We start from the raw sequence: 12,050 nt of genomic DNA, 5'->3' as shown, positions 1-12,050 counted from the left end.
ATAGAACCAGAACCGAGATCTTAAGCATACTTTCCACTGTGCTATACGGGTATCTAGTTTGTATACTTGTAAATTTATGCTTTTCAATATTGAATTTTCTTAATAAACCATACACCAAGTTAATACTAGTGAGACCTATTGGTGAAGTTCTCACCAGTGCAACTAAAAGAGAAATACCTCCTTAAGACTGTACACCTGAATACTTTGACTTAATTGAATGCAGCCATGTTCAAACCTCATCTGAGTGACATGAGTATATTTGAACCCACAGACTTTTCATTGAATCTGGATCTCACTGTGGATCTCACTCTAGTTTAACCAAAAGAACTTAACTCAAAATTTTAGAAAACTTGAATTTTAAGTGCCACTTCTGTTACTTAATTGTTGTATAGCCGTGGCCAAATCACTTGCCCCTGATGGGTCTTAATTTTCTCAACCATGAAATGAAGATAATGGCTATACTTACCTCACAAAGTTACCGTAATGATCAAATGTTGTGACAGTGATGCAAAAGATTTTGAGTATTTATTATGTGCCAGACACTTTGCCAGTTGATATAATTACAATCAGAAACAAATCCAAGAGCTTATTTTCTATGAGTTAACTTTTCACTTATCAACTAGTTAATTTCACATATACTAATTTTATTTTTTTAATTTACTTTTTCACAAATGAAATCTTATCTCCTGTTACCTAAGTTTTTTTGTTGTTGTTAAATTTATTCTTTGATCACACTGATACTTTTATAAGTATTCCTTTGTTCACTGAGAAACTGCAAGGTAAATTATCTGTTATTCATTATCTACTTGATTTCTTTTCTAGGTATACATCTGATTCTTTTTCTTAGAGTAATGTTTTTTATCTTTCTTAATGAGACTGAATGACAGAATTACCTTTCACAGGAAAACCAATGCCATTTGTTGATATAAATTAAAATTCTCTGTTGCAGATATCCATTAGACCTCTTACTGAAAATCAGGGGAGGAGGGATATTGATAGGCATGAAAGTCTCATTTTTTCTGTCAACTTTTTAAAACATCTTAAACTTGGTCATCAGAATATAGGTTTACATTGGGTGATTGGATCCCTTTTATCCATATTTGTATATTAATATAACGAAATTCATTCCTGTCAAACAACATGGTAATATAATAGCAGATACATGAATAATAATGCATATGGTCAATTTTATTTTTTTTAACTAAAGAAGGTTTTAAATGCTTAATATTTTAAAGGTAAAAATTAAAATTCTAATAATTTTTTTTATATTCTTTGTACTCTTATAGTTTTAATGACATTTTAGAATTTCAAGATAGATAACTTTACTATGAAAGTTGTTGAAAATTATGAAAATCGGGCAAAATAAAATATGTGATTTGAAATGTGCTGCCTTTGAGATATGTTGTAAACACTATGATAACCTAACCTTTGTGAAATGTTTGAAAACATTAATAAGGAAGCCAGAGTCATATTTGTAACTGGGTTTCCTTCTTGACAACTCCTGTTTTATGAGTTACTGGACTGCTGAACAAACAAAAAGGCAACATTCTCAAAATTAAAGGGGTTTAATAAAAAAAAATTTAGGTGACAAGATATTTATTTTCAGCAAAAAAAATATATTACTATAAATATTGTTGACAAGGAAATTTATCTCATGGAGGTTAACAATACTTAGTATTTTAATATTAATACCATATAAACTAGTTCAGTTTTAAAAGTTCTAATCCCATGTATCCAAAAATGAATATTCTCAATATACATAAATATTGATTTTTTTCCCCATTTATTTTGTCATCAAAGTGTTCATTTTCCTAGAAATCTAACTAGATCGGAAAATTTACTTTATTATAAAGTTCTAATCACTGTTAGTGATTGGGTTGTTTATGTCAATGTGAAATAGGAAAGAGACTAAGACGTATTTCGCTTTTGTCTTGTTTTTGTTCTCATATCAAGAGAACAACTGCCCCCAAACCATTGAAGAGAATCTTAGACCTACTATAGTTATCTTAACAGGCTGTGAAAAGATGAAATGGATAAATGGTGGCAACTAAAAAGCTAAGAAGTAATTTATGTATGTGGTATTTAGTAGTATGCCTTTAGATAGCAAATTTACTACCAAATACTTAAGGCAGATTTTATTAGTGAACAGTTGAGGGGCAGAGGGAAAAATGCTTAAGAAACTTTTTGAACATATGAAATAATAACAGTCTTAGGTAGATTCATTATTGGTGGATTAGGATACACTGGATATGTTTTTGATCCACCCTCCTTTAACCCATATGACATTCGTCAAATGGTTGGCTGGAATTCATTTCATAATCTGGGACCTTGGAGCAGATTTTAGCCCCTGTGCAAAGCTAACTGACCCAGATAGGGATTGAATCTGCTGTGTTCAAACAGCAACGCTGTGTTCTGTAAGTTGAGCTAGCCAGGACAAATACGTGTTAAGATGTGAAATAGTCACATCATTGTCCTTACAGAATATCATTGTTTATAGACACATTTCATCACAAAAGTAGAAAAATGTCATGAAATCCATTGTATTTTTACTGAAAATGGAGAAATAAGCATATGAGAAATAACTGTACTGCCAAATCCTTCAATTGGAGTAATACTTGTTTTGCACAGAACACCATTCTTTTTTTTTTTTTTTTTTTGCAGTACGCAGGCCTCTCACTGTTGTGACCTCTCCCGTTGCGGAGCACAGGCTCCGGACACGCAGGCTCAGCGGCTGTGGCTCATGGGCCCAGCCGCTCTGTGGCATGTAGGATCTTCCCGGACCGGGGCACGAACCCGTGTCCGCTGCATCGGCAGGTGCACTCTCAACCACTGCGCCACCAGGGAAGCCCCCAGAACACCATTCTTTTCTCTTGGTTTTCTTTTTCCGTTGTTGTTAGAGAGGTACTTTTGGGCTGGATGTGACTGTTCTATAAAATGTTTACAGAGATGTGCATATATTTTTTGCTGAACCACTTGCCATTGATTTGCACACATTAATTTAAGCAGTTTGCTACATTTCCTAACTTACATTCTTTAATGTTACCTGAATGCTTCAAATTATATTTCCTTTTTTCTTTATGTCAGGTACTTCTGCCTATATGATCACTTTACTTAGGATCACAGTAAAGCAAATACTTTTGTATTTTTTTCTTTTTTATAAATTTATTTATTTATTTTTGGCTGTGTTGGGTCTTCATTGCTGCACTTGGGCACTCTCTAGTCGCAGCGAGCGGGGGTTACTCTTCGTTGCGATGTGCAGGCTTCTCACTGTGGTGGCCTCTCTTGTTGCAGAGCATGGGTTCTAGGCGTGCAGGCTTCAAGAGCTGTGGCAGGGGCTTCCCTGGTGGCGCAGTGGTTGAGAGTCCGCCTGCCGATTCAGGGGACACGGGTTCGTGCCCCAGTCCGGGAAGATCCCACATGCCGCGGAGCGGCTGCGCCCGTGAGCCATGGCCGCTGAGCCTGCGCGTCCGGAGCCTGTGCTCCGCAATGGGAGAGGCCACAACAGTGAGAGGCCCGCGTACCGCAAAAAAAAAAAAAAAAAAAGAGCTGTGGCACGAGGGCTTATTTCTGGCTCGAGGGCTCTAGAGCGCAGGCTCAGTAGTTGTGGCACACAGGCTTAGTTGCTCCGCAACATGTGGGATCTTCCCGGACCAGGGCTCAAACCTGTGTCCCCTGCATTGACAGGCAGATCCTTAAGCATTACGCCACCAGGGAAGTCCCAATACTTTTGTATTTTTAAAATCATCTGCAGCTTTTACAGTATTAGCCACTTCAATTTCGATGAAATTGCAATTTTCCAGAATTTTGTTATCATGACATTTAATGTTCAGATATAGCACACAGGTTGTCCATTATGAAGAATCTTAAATTCAGTTAATGTTAAAGCAGATTTTCTTCACTCTTACTAAATTTTTGTTATGTTTCATAGCACTTGTAAAATATTTTGAAATAGTAACATTAATGCTAATGTTCATGTGGGAAACAGTTTATCTTCTTAAATTCATACATTTGTCTTATTGTCTTTTTTTTACAGACAGAAGTGGAACTTATATTCACTTGTCTTCATTTTCCTTAAAAAGTTGTTTTTGAATTAATATTATTATTAACGATTTGTTCTAAGAATATTAAAACTTTGATGGAAGATGAGCTCAAGTGATCAGGACATTGATTCAGGTGTACTTGGCATAGCAGTTCATTAACTATGTGTTAATTATCTATGATTACTCCAGAAAAGCTATAGTGGCTTCATCTTTTAGGTTGCTTCATTAAATCATTAATTTTCTTGGAGGTAACTAAGCCTGACATAATTAAGTCATCTCAGTCTCCACAGATTTTTATCTTCCCATGATGTCAAGAACATTGAGCTAGTTAATATAGGGCATTGCAACTTATTCCATGGATGTACTGACTTTTTGTTTTAGAATGCCTTATACTGTTTTGTCTTATATTTAAGTATAGTCTCATAAATGTATATCTTTTAATTATTTATTTAAAGTTTTAGCTTACAGTTTGTATTTCCTGTGTAATAAGCTCATTTATGCATTTGAACCACTTCTTATCAACAGTTCTTTGAACCATGGCTACATAAAGCTGCTGCAGTTTATCCAGAACGTCATTTATGAGGAAGGATTTGATGGATCCAATCCCCAGGTATTGAGTACCTTCAAAGCCTTTTTATAATCATGTATGTAATGCTGTTTTTAAACTCTCTAGGGGTAGACCCAGTAGGTCTTAGAATAATCAACAGCGAACAAGCTGTTTCTAAGCACAGAGGATGTAAATAAGCAGAGCATGGGCAGCCTTAGTTTGACTGTAAATGTGTATTTAGAATTTTAGCTAAGTTCTCAGTGGATGCCCATAAGATGTTCACATACATTGTCAACATTATTTTTAAATATGTATTTGTAGTACCTGGAGTTAATAAATACCACAGTTTGAAAATTACTGTTAAATCTGCAAGACTTGTACTCTTCTATTGAAATTTTTTATATTTCTGTCATTTAGGCCTTAATGTTAAATTATCTTATGCGTAAGAATTAATTATTTCAAGATTTTATTTATTATATTATGCTTTGAGTTGTCTCATTGAATAAAAGATGCATTTTTATTTGCTACATTAAAACATTTTATAAGTTAACTATTTCTCTGTAGCTCTATTTTTAAAAACTTCCTCTGGATTCCTACTATTAAAAATGTTCCGGTTAGTTTAACTTAAACAAAATGAGGGAAATTTTATTTCTAGATATCATGCCTTTCACAATTCTTCCTCAGTGATTTTAATTGCTATTGCTGCTAAAAGTTTTGCATTTCATTTATATTATTTTAGCAGAATTATTTCCAGAGCACCATTATTTTTACTGAAGAAGACAAAAAAGCCAAAAGTCTTATTTTCAGCATTATCAACTACATTTGCTCTTAATTTATATCATAGATTTTTAAATATTCTTATAAGCTTTATTGCTATATTTAACATTTTTTCCATAGCAAAATAAATACTTTTAAAATTTCTTTCAGTCATCAGTTTAATAGCAGGTTGAAAATACTTATGTGTGTATGGCAAAGCACAGACATTCATTTATAGATGGTTTTTCATATATGTTACAGTTTTTGTGATGGCCCTTGGTATTTAGTACAGTTTTATTTTGCTCATTGTTGTTCCATTTTTGGTCCTAGCTAAGATTTATGGGCACCATGTCTTCTCTTTGGTGGCAGTGCCCGTCTGGAGAGGTAATTGGTCCCTGACAGACACCTCTCCCCACTTGCTCTGGTAACTATGGAAACAGGCATGTCATAACAGTTCCTGTGGTACAGTGTGCAGAGCTGCTGCTCTTGTAGAATGATGACACATCTTCTAAGAGCAAGAAATTTTATAGAATGCAAAAAAGCAAAGGCAGTAACAAAGAGATACCCTTATACTTACATATATGGATATGTATACACACACACACATCCGAAGAACCCTTAAAAAGCTATTATTGGAATAGAATGAAAGGTTTGTTTTCTTGTTTATTTGACTATGAATCAACACTGTTTTCAGTAAACAATATTTTATTTCATGAACATTGATAGACAACAAACTGGTTTGGGTCTCTGAACCAGAGGTTCTATAACTTTTGACCTTCATAAAGATTAAACAGGTTAAGACAGACGTTTTTATGGTGAGTACCAGGAATGCTAAAAACAAATTTTTAATTAGATTAAATATACCAATAAGTTATTATAAATATATATTTCCAATTTTATTAGAACTAAAATATAGTTAATGAATTCCCATATTTTTAAATTATGGATTGCATCATTTGCTAAATTACCTAGTCTATAAATCTGCCTCAGAAACTTTAGATTACTGCCAGAAGCCACAGAAATGCATCTATCAGGCACTACTTCAAAAAATATTATTCCCGGGTCAAAATAATATTCTGACACTGAAATAAATCCTACTTTTTAAAAGGATATTTTCATCTTACGTTCTCTATCACTACATTTTGAAATAAACTAGTTGGAGGCAACAAATAGAAATAGACTCTAAGGAACAGAATATTATATACTACCATATAATTAATAACAGAGGTAAGTAAAGTATTGTAGCTCATCCATAAAGATACTTGGAGTGGAAACATTTACAAATCGCTGTCATAATTTTATTTTTAATTTTTGATTTTCAGATATCTAAGAAATAATACAATAAATGAAATTTGAACATTGATTTTACTTAGAGTACCAGATTAAATATTTTAGATCTTCTCATAGGAATATATTTATTGTTCAGCTGTCAGCAAACATTTATTTTTTTAACTTTATTATGCCTTACAGTATGCCCCATTATTATATGGTGTAGCAAGGAATTATACGTCCCAAACAACACAGGAAATTTGTAACTCAGCCTTTGTTTTTACAATACTGTCATAGTTTTTAAAATATAAATGTATTCCCTGGGTTGAAGTATTATGCTCAATTATGTTCTAATGTGCTGTGTACATACTTCACTTAAATATCTTATCACTCATTCATTCTCTGGCTTTTAATATTTTCATTTTTTCTATGTGTGTATATCAGTGTAACTGTCAAAGTCACTAAACTGTGGTTCTCCTGATTCTGCACCTGACAGCATTTTTGTTATGAACTTGGGTAAACTTTTTGATACAGCAGTAGTAGGTAATGGTGACTGTGGGTTAAAATACAGCTGACCTTTAGTTTCTGAAGTGTTGACAAGGTAAACAATATGAGGCTGCTCTCCTTTTACCATCAGATTTCATTCTAATATCTAGATTTGGGGCTGGGGGGAATTTTCTCTCTTTTTTTTCCAAGTTGCTCTTTCTGTTAGGAATCTAACTTAAGCTACAGTTCATAAGATAACAAGTTTAAGGATGAGAAAAATGAACCTTAATCTTGCCATTTTGTTTAAATTCTGAGTTTCTAAGTAATACATAAAAATGAATAACCTATCATATTTCACAGATATAGGAACTCATTGGAAATTTATTTATACTTCTAACATATACCATGGTACATCATATTACTTCATTTTATTCAAGTAATGCAGAAATAAAAAGAAAATAATTTTTATGGACTGTTGAGGATCACCACATATGGTATCTTAGGTGCTTGTCATCATAACCTCAAGGCAACCAGAAAAGAAAATTGGACCAACTGCCTTGATATTATTGTCTTTGTGCTTTAGGCCCTAGAAGTCAGAAAGTTTTTCTCAAATGTGCTTAGACTAAATTCCTCTTTTTAAAATCTCATTCTCGCAGTTTTATCCAGGCCTTTGTGTCACTTTATATATTTGAAGAATTATATGGTCTCATACAGCAATGTTCTATTCTATCCTTTTAATTTTAGAAATGAGAAAACTAAGGCCTAAGTAATTACTTGTTTTACCCAAAATCATACATCTACTTAGTTGCACAACGCAGACTTTAAGTCTGTATCTTACCCATCTTACTATTGTCCCCGTAGTCTTTCCTCTTCTAACATTTCAACGTTTTATTCATTTTCCCTGCTTTCTTTTGTCAATAAATTCTACTTGAAAAGGAATACAAAAAATCACTTGTGTGTCTAATATCAGGGAGATATTATATATATATTGTGTGTGTGTGTGTGTGTATATATATATATAGTATTGGGCAATAACTAGTTGGCTAATAAATTTTATTAGTGGTATTTTGTAGCAACAGCAAGTGATATATATATTTTAGGATCTTGTTTCATCAGAAATCACATCTAAAGTGGCATGTTCCAAATCTTTGCTTTGGGAGAATAGTCTTATTTTCCCCGTTAGAATTGTAATAATGATTTTCCAGTTATTTACATGTGCCAGGTTTTGCTAAGAGCTCCTTCCTTTGCCTGGAAATTTTGCTGAATTGCTAAGGAAAGCATTTGCAAAACATTTGTTCAGTTAGAATAACCCAAACAGTAGAATTTATTATAAACACATCTGCTGGCAAACATTTATTGACAATCATTTTAGGTTTTATTTAATGGTTTTTCAATACTCTTTTCCCAAGAAATATCATTCACTATTATTATGACCTTAATGTCAGTGGGATCAAGTTCCAAACATTCACCTGTTAAGTTTTATTAAAAGTGTCAAATTATTATCATAAAAAATAGCTTCAAGAAGAAAAAATAGAGGCAAGTGTAAAATGCTAAACCCCCAAAAACACATTTTTAAACTTCTTTCAAACAAAATAGTAGGCGGTGGACATGATAGAATTTATCTGAGAAATAGTGAGCACTCTGTAGTTTATTGAAAGACTTACAGTTTTGTAAGAATGGTTTGTAAGCATTCTAGTTTAGATTCTCTTTATTATTACCTATGATTTGTTATGTATTACTTTAATTGCCTCAAACATAATTCTTAGTCACCGTTAAGATTTAGAAACAAAAGCTTGAGGCTTGTGATACTCTTCAAATTTTCCAAAAGAAAAAACAAAACAACAGTTCTGCTATTTTTTTATAGTCTTGTAATCTAAAAGGTTTCCTTTATATTGCCTTATTATTGATAATACATAAAACTTTTTACTACGTCTGTTGACATTATCTCCCTGATCTGTTTCGAATAAAAATAAGAACCGGCAGATGAAAGTAAAAGAGGTAGGTATCCTATTGTTTAAAAAAACTTAGTGTGTTTACCTCCCTCTCACTTTCCCTTAGAAAAAACAGAAAAACATTTTAAGAATAGGAATCCAGAATCTTGGTTCACCTTTGTGGGGAGATGACATTTGCTGGACAGAAAACTGTGACAGCAATCACAGTCTTACAAAGTTCCTCTATATGCTCCGTGGTCTCCTGCGAAGCTCTCTTTCAGCCTGTATCATCACAGTGCCAACACACCTTATCCAGGTGAGAACCTTCCAAAACTACTTTCTCCTAACTCGTGGTTTATAGTGAAGAGCAGTTTATAAGTGCTTTATGAATCCGGTAAATTATTTTCATGTGCCATTTGGATAAAAGAGACTTCAGATGCTTGAAATGCCGGAGCAGCAAGATGTCTTTTAGGTTATTCAGTTCTCTAGTACTTGTGGTTTTAATATACAGTGAGTATGTGGTAATTTCATCTTCACTAATTTTTTTATTTGATTTATGGTGAACTTGCTAGTATCATTGTGACATGAGGTAGATTTTGCTGTCATATCTTGTCGTTGATCATAAAGCTGATCTGAATATAGATCTTGAAGAGATAATTTTACACCCATGTATAGCAGCATTACTCACAACAGCTAACATGTAGAAGCAACCTGACTGTCCACTGACAGATGAATAGATAAGCAAAGTGTGGCATATCCACACAACAGGATATTATTCAGCCTTAAAAAGGAAGGAAGGGGCTTCCCTAGTGGCGCAGTGGTTGAGAGCCCGCCTGCCAATGCAAGGGACACGGGTTCGTGCCCCGGTCTGGGAAGATCCCACATGCCACGGAGCGGCTGGGCCCGTGAGCCATGGCCGCTGAGCCTGTGCGTCCAGAGCCTGTGCTCTGCAACGGGAGAGGCCACAACAGTGAGAGGCCCGCATACCGCAAAAAAAAAAAAAAAAAAAAGGAAGGAAGGAAGTTTTCACATGTGCTACAACAGGGATAAATCTTGAGAACATTAGGCTCAGTGAAATAAGTCAATCACTGAAAGACAAATACTGTGAATCCAGTTATATGACATACTTGGAGTAGTCGGAGACAGAAAATAGAATGGTAGTTGCCGGGTGCTGGGGGTGGGAGAGAATGAGAGTTATTATTTTAATGGGTATGGAGTTTCAGTTTTATAAGGTGCAAAGAGTTCTGGAGATGGCTGGTGGTGATGGTAGCACAACATTATGAATGTGTGGGTTTTTTTGTTTGTTTGTTTGTTTGTTTTTTGCAGTACGCGGGCCTCTCACTGTTGTGGCCTCTCCCGTTGCGGAGCACAGGCTCCAGACGCGCAGGCTCAGCGGCCATGGCTCACGGGCCTAGCCGCTCCATGGCATATGGGATCTTCCCGGACCAGGGCACGAACCCGTGTCCCCTGCATCGGCAGGCGGACTCTCAACCACTGCGCCACCAGGGAAGCCCTATGAATGTGTTTAATACCACTGAACTGTACACTTAAAAATGGTTAAGGGCTTCCCTGGTGGCACAGTGATTAAGAATCCACCTGCCAATGCAGGGGACATGGGTTTGAGCCCTGGGCCAGGAAGATCCCACATGCCGCAGAGCAACTAAGCCCATGCACCACAACTACTGAGCCTGCACTCTACAGCCCGTGTGCCATAACTACTGAGCCTGCATGCCACAACTACTGAGGCCCGCGGGCCCAGAGCCCATGCTCTGCAACAGGAGAAGCCGCCACAATGAAGAGTAGCTCCCGCTCGCCACAACTAGAGAAAGCTTATGTGCAGCAATGAAGACCCAATGCAGCCAAACATAAATAAATAAATAAATAAATTTATTATTTGTTAAAATGGTAAACTTTACACTATATGTACTTTACCACAGTAAAAAAAAATTGAAAAAAAAGCTGATCTGAATAGGACTAGTCCCCATCTTCCCTCCTGATTTCTATATATATTTCTCCTGAAGTTACACTCTCATAAAAAGAGGCCAGCCTCCCCAGAGAAAGAGGGGTCTTTGTAAGATTTTCTCATTGGTTCAAACAAGTTCTTTTCTTAAGAGTGTTCAAGGGGCAAGTTTGGGACTGTTTCCACAGTATGTATGTATATATGTATACATACACTATAACATGATACTAGAAATAATATAACTGAAATACCTGCTGCAATGAATGGAATGTGAAAGTCAAAGTACTAAATCACTGAAGTCATTTTTTCTAATGTACATACTAAAACACTTTGATCTGGAATGATTATAGCAGAGAAGTTTTGAGCTTTGTTTTACTTCTCTAAGAAGTAGCAATTATAACAATAATGAGAGCAACTAGCAAATAAAAAACACTAGGTCAGGACCTAACAATTCTTATAGAATTTTTATGTAAATGCTGTTATCTCCATTTTACATATAAGGAAACTGAGGTATAGAGAAATTCAGAAATTAGATCAAGGTTAAATACTTGAGAAACCATAATTTGAACCCAGAAAATCAGATTCTAGAACCATATTATGGGAAAGTTCTACTACAATATCTAACAGATTTGTATTCTGGAACTCATTCTTTCAAAGCTAGTAAATCTCAAATCTTTAACCTTAGAGCTAAATAGAAAGGACTTGAAGGGTTCATCTGAATTAAGCTCCTGTCCTTGGATACGTTAAGCATTATCCCTGTTTCACAACTGGGGTCTGAACTTAAATAACATATTCAAGCAAATCAGAGAAACGAGGACTATGCTTGGTGACACTCCAAAGGTCTGTGAGAACTTTACATTTAATTACATTAACAGAAATATAGCAGATGTAATTGAAATTTGGAGGTCTCCAGGGAGTACTTGAGTACTCGAATAAGAATAGACATATAAAACAATGGAATAGAATTGACAGTCTAGAAATAAACCCATACATCTATGGTCAACAAGGGTGCCAAGACCATTCAATAAGAAAAGAATAACCTTTCAACAAATGGCATGGGA

General features: G+C 35.0%; 1 protein-coding gene across 2 annotated transcripts in view; it reads left to right on the top strand.

The window, feature by feature from the left end:
• The window catches only part of ELP4 (elongator acetyltransferase complex subunit 4), a 247,936-nt gene that overhangs the window by 82,384 nt on the left and 153,502 nt on the right, over window positions 1–12,050 (top strand). For both annotated transcript variants that reach the window (XM_030864809.2, XM_060303384.1), the window contains exons 6-7: window positions 4,566–4,650; window positions 9,157–9,345. In XM_030864809.2, the coding sequence (XP_030720669.1) occupies window positions 4,566–4,650; window positions 9,157–9,345 (274 nt within the window). The remainder of the gene's footprint in view (window positions 1–4,565; window positions 4,651–9,156; window positions 9,346–12,050) is intronic.

This window comes from Globicephala melas, chromosome 8 (assembly GCF_963455315.2).
Source record: "Globicephala melas chromosome 8, mGloMel1.2, whole genome shotgun sequence".
NCBI classification, from domain to species: domain Eukaryota; kingdom Metazoa; phylum Chordata; class Mammalia; order Artiodactyla; family Delphinidae; genus Globicephala; species Globicephala melas.
The sequence above is the reverse complement of the archived record's forward strand: the minus strand, read 5'-3'. Positions and strand labels throughout refer to the sequence as shown.